Here is a 12694-nt window from a genome sequence, read left to right on the forward strand (position 1 = left end):
CACATTACAGCAGCTTGGCTTGTGTGTCTCTCGCCCCAGAAACAGAGCTGGGCAGTTACAGAGCAGAAAGGAGGTAACAGCAGAGGCTTAAGAGACCCCATCACAGGGAATCATGGAATGGTTTGGGTCATCTAGTCCATCCCCCAAGCCCAGAGTCAGCAGGGCCCATCTTCAAATACATCAGGGTGCTTTGAGCCTCATCCAACTTGAAGACAACCAGGGCAGGAACAAGTCAGAGATACCCAGGCTCTGCCTACCAGAGACACAACCTCCCACTCACTGCAACCCAAAAACCACATGGCAAGAGAAATACAAAATATAGCACTTTTAATCAGGGGAAGATTAAAAAAAAACATTGCCAAGAAGAAAATTAATAACCCTTCAGGCATAATAAATAGGCAGCTTAGTGACAGCCACAGATGTGCACTTGTGGGTTGTGTCAGCTGCAAGGCACCAGCCCCATGTCCAAGCAACTCTTCAGCGCTGCTGGCACCCATGAAGCATGTTAATGAGGATTCACACACGGATGCTGCTGCCTGGTCATGCTTGGGGAGACACCAACATGTGCATTTGGGAGGGTGAAGCCAACCTATTGCCACTATGCTTTTAAAATTACAGATAGCCTAGATTGATAGGAACTTTTCTCTCTGGTTAGGAAAACACATTAAGATCCTCAAGTTCTTATTCATCATTTTTATCTATAATTCTCTGCATTGGTTTCCAATATATTTGAGTATTACAGATAAAGATAGAAACCTCACAGCAAAAATAAGGAGGAATTTCAGGAAGTTTCCATTGGAAGGCCCCCACCTTCTGTCAGCAGGACTCTCTGGGGGGTGGGAGGGGAGGAGGGGATTGATTTATGTAAAGAATTGCCCACATTTGAGCATTCTAAAGCTTTTCCAGGAGTTGTCTGCTGGCAAATCACTGTTCTCAGCAAGGTCTGAGCTGCAGACAGCAAAGGCAGGTCTTTAGAACTTGTTGGGGTTGGGTTCTGCTTCACTGGACTTTGACAGAAGCAATGCAAATAAACGCCAGCCCTGATCTTCCCTCCCTATTTCCTCTGCCATCAGCTGTAGACAACAATACTGGGAGGTCCCTCCTGCCACCAGCTGTAGGCAGGACTATCCTGCTTGGGACAAAAGTCTTTTGTATCAGTGAAGTGTCCACAGGATGGATGCTGAGCACTCAACCTACTCCCTCACAGCAATTTTTACTGCTGTGCTGCTACAGACTCTGCCCTGAAAACAGCAAAGAACCAAACCCAACTTTCCAAAAGAGGGAATTTAGGCACTAATGGGACCAAACTGGATCTAGGTCAACTCAAACCACCACATTAGGTCTGGAGAAGGAGGCTCAGACAGCAATTTGTTGGTTTTCTCTGAAGAGTGGCCGCTGGTGTGTAGAGCAGATGTCCTGGAAGATCCTGTACACCTGGTCATGTTGTGGCTCATCAGCTATGGGCACCATGGGATTGCTGCTGCAGGTCTTCCCAGCCTCCTCCACCACCTGCCTGACATACAGCTGCTCCACCTACACAAAGAAAAGTCACTCAGTGCCTCCATAAAGTGGAACGTCTCCAGGCACCTCCCACTGCTGTCATTCAACCCTCACCAGCCCATGAAGCAGGACATGGGGTGGGAGAGACACAGCAGAGCAGTTGTGCCCATTAGACCCCAGTGGCCAGGTCCAGCCAGGCCAACTCCACAAGCAATCTTGGTGCAACCATCTCTAGGAAAAAAAGCAGTCACAAGAGCTTCCCTCACAGCAGAGCTACAGGGAGGTGAGGACAGGCTGGGGAATATCTCAACAGAACCAGAGTGATCCTTTGGTGCAGACACCCAAGGCTATCAGAAGAAGTGACCAGGTCAGAAAGCTGTGCAGGGAGGCAGTCTTCAGAACTTGTAAAATCAGCACCAGAACCTCATAGATTTCTTAGGTCTCTGCTTGCTCAAGGGTGCCTGCAACATCCTCCCTGTGCCCTTTATGCTATGTCCCTGCTGCCACAGCCTTGCTGGTCCCAGGGAGTCCTACACTGGGTGCACACTCCACAAACACCCTAATCCGTTGATCCAAGGCTTTGAGATCCCAGAATTGCTTCAGCTTCTTCAGAAGTTTCTGGCCAGAGTCATGGAAACTGTCCCTCTTGTCCCATTCTCTCCTCCACACTCCTGAAGGTTTCCCAACCCCACTGTGGTTGTTCACCACACCTGTTGTTTCTTCAGCTTGAGGCTGTCCCTTAGCTCAACCATGCCAGGGATTTACTCCCATTTCCCACAGGAGAGTAAAACTGTCATAAGAGCAGGAACAAGAGGAAGAGTACAGATTTCCCACTTGGTTAGAAGAGCTTCTGCCATTTGGGAGCTTTGTTAGCCAACACAATCTACCCAGATCACATTACAGGAGAGTCATAGAATGGGGTTTGGCTTGGAAGGGACCTTAAAGATCATCTAATTCCAATCCCCTGGCATGGACAGGTTGCTCAAGGACTTTGAGTCTGACAAGCAACAAGCCAAGCACCTCTCAGGAGGCTGCAGATAAGCTAACACTCATGCCACATCTGCCGCTCCACCAGTTCAAACACCCAAATGACCTGTAGCTCAAAGGGATGAAGCTGAAGCCCTACTTGTGGAGAGGAAAAAAGGCTAAAGGGTCCAGACAAAGCAGGGCAAATCTTGTAGCAGAGCCCAAGGGGCAGCCCTCCATACCTGGACAAGGATGAGCTTACAGCGCAGCGGTGCTGCATCCGGGAACTCCTCTCCAAAGCACAGCACAACTCTGCTGTCTGGGAAGCGGCCCTGGTTGTTGTAGAACTGCTGCAGCTCTGCAAGGAGAGAAGAACACTTGGAAGCTGCCTCCTACAAGCTGTCAGCCTTTGCTACACAACTTTGGGGCCATGGAAGGAAACTATGGGCTCAAGAGAAGCCAGTTTTGTTGTGCAAAGCCTCGAACTGGAAGAAACATGCAAAGGGGCACAAGGCACCAGGGTTATTCCTTCCTAGATCTGGTAGCATCAGCTACTCATCCAGAGCACTCCATCAGTAACTGACAGTCATGATTCCAAAGTGCTCCAAAGGTAAGGACTCTAACTCTTTCAACCCTACCAAGTGGAAGCAAAGAAAGAAGAATATGCTCCTACAAACCTCTGAAGAACAAGTTGGTGTCAAATATCTTCATCACCTCATCCCGGTCCAATTTGTTGGGCTTGTCCTTGTAGATCATGGTGTTCCCACTCCAGAAGACCCTGCCCTGGCACAGCCTCTTGATGAAGATGCCCTGCTTGTTGCTGTGCAGCAGGACACCCCTCTCCAGATGCCCAAAGAGCTTCTTGGTGATCTGCTTCTGGCGGTCATTCTGGATGGTGTCAGCTGAAGGGAACTGCACATGCTCCAGAGCATCTGAGGCATAGAGCTTCTCACCATGGCTGCAGGGCTGGCTGAGAGAGAGCCTGCAGCCCTCGGAGTATGAGGTGGTGACGTGGCCGACCAGCCTCCCACCGTAGAAAAAGCTGATCACCATCTGGGAGTAACCTAGGAGGGGATGGGCACAGGTCAAACCCTGTCTGCTCCTCACTGCAGTGCCCAAACTCCATGACAGCAGCAAGATTTCCTGAGAGCAAGTCTCACTTGATGGTGGAGACCACCTACACGCTTTAACATCTCCAGCACTCAACTTGGCAGAAGCAAGTAAGAGCTCCTGATGCTGAATCCCTTCCCTCATATTTGTTCTACACATCCCTTGCTGCGGGCAGATCTCTCTGCACCCAAAGGCATGGCTGAACCTAGCATCTCAGGACAGCCCAGCACGCCAGGGTCACGGCAACAGGACACCAGGCAGGATGCATCTCTGCAAGGAAGGCAAATTGTGAATCCTAAGGATGGTGAAGTACCTCCCAAACCCAGAGGAAAGCCTCAGCCTCACTCAAGGTAAGGAGCAGTCAAAGCTGCCTTAGAATAGAATCATAAAATCAACCAGGCTGGAAGAGACCTCCAAGAACATCCAGTCCAACCTAGCACCCAGCCCTTCTGCCACCACAAGGCAGATCTTTTGATGGCCACAGCCCAGAACCAAGCAGGATTGCTGCCTTACCTGAATGCTGCTGCTCATAGCTGGGGTATCCATTCACCAGAGGCAATGCTGTGGGCAGAGAGAAAGCAGAGCTGAGCCTACATGCCCAGCTCCCAAATCCCAATGCTCTCCACCAGCCCCCAGTTTTCTCTCCTAGGCACACCAGGCCTCACAGTTCCCACAGAAAGATCCCAGAAAATACCACCAAGGTGGATTTAAGCCTGTGCAATATGCACTTCAGGAAGCCTGGTACCAACCACACTGTAGATTCACAGAATCATTTCGGTTGGAAAAGACCTTTAAAAATCCAACATTCTCTAACTACTAAGTCTGCTGCTAAGCCATGTCCCTCAGCACCACATCCCTGAATCTTCTAAACACCACCAGGGTCAGAGATTCAACCATCTCCCAGGGAAGTCTGTTACAGTGTTTGAGAACCCACACAGTAAAGAAGTTTTTTATAACATCCAACCTAAACCTCTCCTAGTGCAAATTAAGGTCATTTCTCCATGTCCTATTGCTTGTTACTAGAAAGAAGAGACCAACCCCAACCTGGCTCCTTCCACCTTTCAGGGAATTGTAGACAGTCAGAAGGTCTCCCCTCAGCCCCCTTTCCTCTAGGCTGAACAAGCCCAGTTCCCTCAGCTGCTCCTCACAAGTCCTGTTCTCCAAATCCTTCACCAGCTTCACCTTCATATTCTCTGGACACACTCCAGCACCTCACTATCTTTCTTATAGTGAGGACTCAAAAAATTGAACCCAGTGCTGAAGGTGTGACTTCACCAGTGCCCAGTGTGGGGGCAGGAATTAGTACTTTAAGCCTTTTGGATGAGGAAACCAATACAAGCAGTGCCCATCGTCCACTGCTGTGCAGAAAGGTTTTTCCATCCCAAATAAAAACCTTGGTCCCATCAAACACCACACACTACGTACCAGGGCTGGGCTCCTGCACCCACCAGTCAGGTATTGGTGGGTTTCTGCAGGTCTCCTGAGGTGGTGAGGGGCTTCTCTTGATGATCCCCAGGTACTCATCTACACAGGGAGGCTGCGAAAGAACAAAGATCAAAGCAGGTTTGACACCTTGGGTGTTGGGAGACAGCTGCAGCACTTGAATACAATCTAAATGGCAATGCCAACAGAATGCCAATGAGGGTTTGGCATTAGAAAGAGCAAGTTTGGCATTCCCCAGGCTGCACACTTAACACCTTGAAGAGCTACCAAGCAGAAGCAGCCCAAAATGACACCACCAAGAAAGGGAAGAGAGCAGCAGAACAACCTCCATCCCTCAAGTCTCACCCACCCAAATGCAAAATGAAAGAGTGAGACATTTGTCATCACCACATCCCAGCAGTGGATCACAAGAGCTGCAAAACCCAGTGTTGCTCACCAGGCTGACCTCCAAAGCTTTAGAGGTAGAACTTTAGGAAGACAACACTTCCAGGAAACTCAACACCATCACTCCACCCACAAAGAGGGCTTACCTCTTTAATGAAGTTATCAATTGCAGAGGAATTGCACTCCATCTCTGTGACCTCGTTCAGGCTGCTCCCATTGGCAACACCAGCTTTGCCTGAAGGAGAGGCCAGGATGCAGTTAGGACACACACATCTCCCAGCCATGACTTGTCTCACTGATGGGTTTCAGGAACCCTTCACCCCAGTTCAAGAAATATGAGAACTCCTAGAGAGAGTCCAGTGCCAGCTGTGACAGTGCTGAGGGGATTGGAGCATGTGTGAGGAGGAAAGACTGAGAGACCTGGGGCTGTTGAGCCTGAAGAAGAGCAGCCTGAGAGAGAATCTTATCAGTGCTCTGCAAAAGCTAAAGGATAGGCTGCAAGAGGATGGGGCCAGACTCTCTCAGTGGTACCCAGTGACAGGACAAGGGGCAAAAGGCCCAAACTGGAACCCAGGAAGTTCCATCTGAACATGAGGGGAAAATTATTTGCTGTAAGGGTGCTGGAGCCCTGGAGCAGGCTGTCCAGAGAGGTTGTGGAGTCTCCTTCCCTGGAGAGATTCCAAACCTGCCTGGATATTGTGATCCTGAGCAACCTGCTGTGGGTGACCCTGCTTTAGCAGCACAGTTGTGCCAGATGATGCCCTAAAGTTGCTTCCAAGACCCATTACTGGTGATGCTGTGAAAGTTACAAACCCGAGAAGCACAGCACAGCACCTCAGGAGGTCTCTCAGCCCCTTCCAGCTCCACCCAGAGCTGCTTTTCAGGACCAAAAACCCAACATTTTACAACCCATTGCTCCAGCGCATAGCAACCAGCAGCAAGGCAAATCACAACTCCAGCCACTAGCAGACACAGAGAGAGCACGGGGAAGGGTTTTATTTTTCTGAGCACCCCAGAGACTGGGCTAGCTGCTGCTGCTTCTCCTTTTTAAACCAGCCACCCTGATGTTCAGCCACACTTGCTGGTGGGAACCTGCAGTACCATTTACATAGCAGCAGCAAGCCCCTGTGTGAACCTAGCTGAGCAGACCAAGATGCTAAAGGCAGATTTCCTGACAGCAAGGTTTGGGTTTTTTTCTGCAAGCTTTTTGACTTGAAAAGAAAAGGAAAAAGCACCCAAACCTAACCACAAACAGTGATACACTTAACATGACCAGACATCACAGCACCAACTGCTCTCTGGATCAATGCTGGCAAGAGGACTCCCCTCCCCTGCCCAGGAAATGTATTAGAAGGACAACGAGTTGGGATTCAGAGACACCCTGAGTGAGGCTGGATTCTGGATTCACCCTTACAACATCCTTATAGAAGCTTACACCATGCTGTAAGTTACCCTCCATCTCCTAAGCAGCTTTTAAAAGGGGTAGAAGACAGTCTTTACTTCCTCCTCCCTGCTATCACAGTGACACAGGGGACATTGTTTGCAAAGCAGGACAAGCAACTTGTCACGCCACGAGAGCAGAGCCTGGCCAGGAAACTCCGCTCAGATGTAGGTCAGCAGCACAGGCTTGTGGTTACTCACAGACAGACCTGCATCAGGATTCAGTCCTGTAACTGGGACACTCACATTTCTGTTCCTCCTCTGGCACAATCCTGTAGACCTTGTAGGGCTCAGAGATGTCCAGCTGGGACCTTTCTGTCACCTCCTCAAAGTCAGGGCTCTTGTTCAAAGCACAGCGCAGTCGTGTCTTCCACGTAGCCGGCTCTGCTTTGTCACCTTCTTTGAACTTGCCTTTGAAAACAGCCCAGGCCTAAACCAAAGCAGCACAAAGATACAATCATCCTCCACGTGAGCTCTGCAAAGCCCCTCAACCCTGGGGCTGAAGGAGCTGGCACTGCAAAGAGGACACAGCATCTTCTTCTCCCCTCTGCTTCTGGCACTCTTTCAACCATCCCATTCATTTGGCTCCTAAAGACATGCTCGTGGTCACCACACACCAGGTGCCAAAACCATCACCTGCCCCTGCAATGCACCCAGGCTTTACAAAGCAGAAGTCAAGGACATGATGTGTGGCTTCATCTCTGTGCCAACAGGGCAGGAGGTGCTGGGGATGAGATGAGTCACTGCTGAAGCAGTGGGGTTGTCTAACAACTGGTAACACCTCAATTAGAAGGCCAAACAAACCTCATTTTCCATCTCCTGACTAATAAATGAAAGCTGGTTTCTTTTTGAGATCAGAGTGACATTTGTGCTTTGGTGAGAGAATGTTTTAGCACCAAAGGGGCTGCAAAACATTATTCTTTCATTATAAGTACTTATTTTATATTTATCCATCTGCAGATGGCTGGAATCATTGCCATCTTCATAATCCAGTGCCTCCAAACCAGCTGTCACTGCCCCAAAGGTGACCTGATTCACACAGGGAAGGGAATTCCTGGGAAAGAGCCAAATCTCCAATTCAGGATGGAATTCTTCCCAGAACTGGAATTCCCCCTTAGTGAAATCCAGAAGTTCCTTCCCTCCTGCAAAGTCTTTTTTTGGTAAATCCAGCTTTTTCTCATGAACAGCCTCATAAGGAACATAGAGCAAGTCAAGAGCAGCACATCCAGCTCCTTCTCATGTCAGACTAGGATTCAACCATGATGAACTGCACCAACATCTCACAAGAAGGAGCAAAAACCCTCAAAAGGAACCAACTGTTGGGTGAAGCATCTCCTGCAAGAGATGCAAAACCCACAGAGAACGGGGACATCTCCTACCAGTGAGATTGTCAGCAAGGGACAAACAGCATCAAAGCACCCAGGAACCATCAAGAAAAGGCATGAACCATCTGATCCTACCTTGAAGATAGAAGCATCCACCTCCTGGTTGTAGTCCTGCTTGCCAGCATGTTTCCATGGGATGCGGAACATGGTTTTCTCCTCATTCTCCCAGATGAGCCCAGGGTAGAGCTCGCTGTCGATCTGCTCGATCAGCCACTGCCGGAGCCGACGCCCCCCACTGCGGTCACACATCCTGCATGCAGCAAGAGAGCCAAGCCCTGTTAGTTCCTCTGCATTTGAGATGCAGGTGATGGTTCCAGGTAGCACACAGAGTCACACAGGGATGGAGACCACACTATCTACCCTCTCAAACACAGGGATGCAGGTGATGGTTCCAGGTAGCACACAGAGTCACACAGGGATGGAGACCACACTATCTGCCCTCTCAAACACAGGGGTGCAGGTGATGGTTCCAGGTAGCACACAGAGTCACACAGGGATGGAGACCACACTAACTACCCTCTCAAACACAGGGGTGCAGGTGATGGTTCCAGGTAGCACACAGAGTCACACAGGGATGGAGACCACACTATCTGCCCTCTCAAACACAGGGGTGCAGGTGATGGTTCCAGGTAGCACACAGAGTCACACAGGGATGGAGACCACACTATCTGCCCTCTCAAACACAGGGATGCAGGTGATGGTTCCAGGTAGCACACAGTGTCACACAGGGATGGAGACCACGCTATCTACCCTCTCAAACACAGGGATGCAGGTGATGGTTCCAGGTAGCACACAGAGTCACACAGGGATGGAGACCACACTATCTGCCCTCTCAAACACAGGGGTGCAGGTGATGGTTCCAGGTAGCACACAGAGTCACATAGGGATGGATACCACGCTATCTACCCTCTCAAACACAGAGATGCAGGTGATGCTTCCAGGTAGCACACAGAGTCACACAGGGATGGAGACCATGCTATCTACCCTCTCAAACACAGGGCCAATGTAGCGAAGGAACAGGGTGAAGTCAAGCTATCCTTGGGTAATTTTCAGCCAAAACCACTGGGCAACTTCATGAAGGATCCATGAAGACAGCTTCTCCCACCCAGCCGGAAGTAAAATGCCAGGCTCAACCCTCCTGGCATTCCTTGTGCACTCCCTGGCAAGATCCTCAAGGTACTTCAGGAGCTGGTGGCCTGGTGAGGTGATTGGCAGCCCCAGGATTTGCCCTCCAGACCACTGGGACTCATAGCTCTCCTCCAAATTTTATTGAGTTCATTCTTTTTTAATCTTCTGCCCCATGGGAAGGTTTTGGGTAGAAGATGATGATGAAGCACAATCTAAGACATGGTAGTCCCTGTTTTGCCACAGACCCACATCAGCTCAGTGCCACCAAGTTCTGTCCCCTTTCCACTGACTTACTGCTGCACAGAAGAGCACATGGACCTCCCCACCCACCTGCAGCACAGCCTCCATTTTTAGGGACTGTGATAACTAACACCATGAGTCAATGCACTACAACTCTGGACCCCACCTGTCCACCAAGACCTGGATGCCCCAAAGCACGTATCACAGCTCATCCTCAGATGGACAGAGGTACGCACAGCCTCTCTGCTGGTTCCCACACTGAATGCTTTGAACTTAACTTCATAGAGCCACGGAATGGTTTAGTTTGGAAGGGACCTTAAAGATCATCTAACTCTAACCCCATGCCAGGGGAAAGAATGTCCTCAACTGTACCAGCTTGCTCAATGTCCCATCCAACCTGACCTTGAACACTTCCAGGGAGGAGACATCTACAGCTTATCTGGGCAAGTTGTGCCAAGATGAAGAGCCTCAGAAGCACTGGCTGAAAGGGGGCTCTGTTCTAAACAAGCTGACTTTCTAAAATGCTTGCTCCCATCACTGGCAGATGCCAGAGCGCTGTTTCGCCTCCACAGAAAGCGGGACAAGCTGCCAGTCACAGAATCATATAATTGCTTCAGTTGGAGAAGACCTCTGAAATCGTTGACTCCGATCATCATGAGCCAGCATATCCAGAACATGGCCAAAGAGTTCCTCCCCGTGCAGTAAGCCCCGCACCAATCCCATGCTGGGAGGAATAAGCAGCCAGAAAACTTGGCAAGCAAAGTCAGCACCACCCCACAGCCGATCACTGACTTCAGCTTCAAGCCACCGCCACCATGCTCGCCCAGCCCATCCGCTGGCCAGGGGCAACAGCAGCAGCACCTCGCGCAATCCCAGGCTGCGGGCAGCACCTCGGGTCCATCGCACATCCCCAGCACCCCACAAGCCCAGGCCCCCACTCCCCCGCACCGATCCCGCACTACCTCTCCGCCGCTCCGCTCCGCTCCGCGCCGAGGTCCGCACCGCCCCTTGGGGTCTCCTTTAACAGCCGCCCGGGGGGCGGGCCCAGCAGCGCCACGCCCCCGCACCGAGCCCCAATAGCGCTGCGCCCGCTGCGCGCCCCGCCCCATGGCCATACGTCACTGCACCCGGCTGCCCAATGGGAAGGCGCCGAGCGCGGAGCCGCGGCCGCTTTCTGTGAAGGGCGCGCGGTTCCTGGAAATCAGCTGACCGCGAGGGGGCGGGGCCAGAGGGTGAGTGGGCGGGGAGTGGGCGGGGCCTGGGCTGGGCCGGGACGGGCGGCAGCCGCACCGGCGTTCCCGGGCTGCTGTGGCAGTGATGTCGTTCCGGTCGGGCTGTCAGTGTGTCCGGTCCCCGGCTGAGCTCAGCCTCGCCAGTGTCGCCCCATCGCAGTACTCGACCAGTCTGCCCTGTCCCAGACTTATCCACCCATAGTCCCCCACTGGCCTCTCCAGTTCCAAACCCGTCTCCCCAAGCCCTGATCCATCCTTTCCCAGTCCTAGACCAACCCATCCCCTGTCCCAAAACAGACTATTTAGTCCCTGATTGGTTGGTTCTTAGTCCCACACCAATCTTCCTAGTCCCAGATCAATCCATCCCCAGCCTCAAAACAGTCTCCTTCATCCCATATTGATTCCTTTCCAGGCCCATACCAGTCTGTCCCCAGTCCCAGATCAGTCCATCCCTAGATCCTTATCAGTCTCCCATATCCCAAATAGGTCTGTCCCCCATCCAAACAGTCACTCCAGTCCCAGATCGGTTTTCCCAGTCTCAGTCCATGCATCTTCAGTTCTCATTCATCTCCATTCCCAGACTGGTCCCTCTCCAGTTACAGACCAGTCTGCCCAGTCCCAGACCACTCCATCTCAAGTCTCAGATCAGTTTCCCCAGTCCTAGACCAGTCACTCCAGTTCCAGACCAGACCATCCTAGAACAGTTCCTAGTCTCCTCTTAGATCTTCCGCAAGTCCTGGATCAGTCCCTCCTTCACTGCCCTTGGTTACTCCCCAGCTGGGCCCCAGCTGGGATCAGTGCCCTGGCCATGCCCAGCAGTCCCAGCCTAGCCAGACCCAGCTGGGGCCACTGCTCATAGCAGAGGGTGCCAGCCCATCTGCAGCCTGGCTTCAGAATGGGGGCTTTCTGGGATTACCCAATTGCACACACATCTCCTGGAAGAAAACCATGACGACTCCCTCGTGGGTAGTGTGGAGAAATGGGAAACGTATGGAGCTGCACAGATGGTGGAATAAACCTCCCGAGCTAAGGTGCACCACCTCGGCTGTCACATCCCATAAACACCGGCTGGAGCAGCTCTTGTTTTGAAACACTCTGCTGATCCCAATCCCATCTCCCTCATGAGATTCCAGGGAGAGCCAAACCCATCAGATGTAGTTGGAAGGGTTATTTCGGGGGTTTGAGGAGAAACGAGCGAAGCTTTGCAGGGAGAGGTCTTGCATCATCATCCATCCCTCTGTGACACTTCTCCTACCTCCCTGCACCAGCCAGAGACCCCTCCCAGTAAACAAAAAAAAAAGGAAAAATGGTGCTATAGTAAAAATTCTGGGAGATTTGAGCTATTTTAAAGAGCCCTCACATAATGGAGCTTCCCTCTGGAGCTCAGTGTGCTGGAAATTAGTTGATACCCTACTTCTATCATCTCTGGTGTCATTTTGGCTCTTCGTGGACATGCTGGAAAAACAAAATCCCAGTTCCCTGGGGGACTGGATCCCTGGAGGAGGATAAAATAATAACAATTTCCCTTAAAAGGGGGTTTCAGCTTCTTACACAGAATCACAGCATGTTAGGGGTTGGAAGGGACCTCGAAAGATCATCCAGTCCAACCCCCCTGCTAGAGCAGGACTATTTAGTGCAGGTCACAGGAACGCATCCAGGTGGGTTTTGAATGTCTCCAGTGAAGGCTCTCTGGATAGCCTGTTCCAGTGTTCTGTCACTGAACAGAACAAGATACTCCACAACCCTGAGAGTGGCTGGCAAAGAAAAATGAAATACACCCTGGGGCAGGCAGCAGGGGCAGGAATTTCCTGCAAACCAGTTCCCTGTATTCCAGCAACACCCTGGGAAGCTCACTGACTCTTGAGC

The 12694-nt window shown here is 51.3% G+C and overlaps 1 protein-coding gene across 2 annotated transcripts; it reads right to left on the reverse strand.

The window, feature by feature from the left end:
• Nucleotides 1–310: 310 nt before the first annotated feature.
• On the reverse strand, nucleotides 311–10577 carry IRF8 (interferon regulatory factor 8). Of its 2 annotated transcripts, XM_064160058.1 has the most exons (9): nucleotides 10559–10577; nucleotides 8304–8478; nucleotides 7090–7273; nucleotides 5550–5638; nucleotides 5002–5113; nucleotides 4090–4137; nucleotides 3144–3530; nucleotides 2709–2824; nucleotides 311–1533 (listed from the first exon to the last, which is right to left on the reverse strand). In XM_064160058.1, exons 2-9 carry the CDS (start codon nucleotides 8475–8477, stop codon nucleotides 1357–1359), a joined length of 1287 nt encoding a protein of 428 aa, XP_064016128.1. In that variant the 5' UTR covers nucleotide 8478; nucleotides 10559–10577; the 3' UTR covers nucleotides 311–1356. The 2 variants fall into 2 exon arrangements, with proteins under 2 accessions (XP_064016128.1, XP_064016129.1); XM_064160059.1 differs by lacking the exon at nucleotides 4090–4137.
• Between the last annotated feature and the right edge of the window lie 2117 nt (nucleotides 10578–12694).

This window comes from Pogoniulus pusillus, chromosome 20, assembly GCF_015220805.1.
Source record: "Pogoniulus pusillus isolate bPogPus1 chromosome 20, bPogPus1.pri, whole genome shotgun sequence".
NCBI lineage: Eukaryota > Metazoa > Chordata > Aves > Piciformes > Lybiidae > Pogoniulus > Pogoniulus pusillus.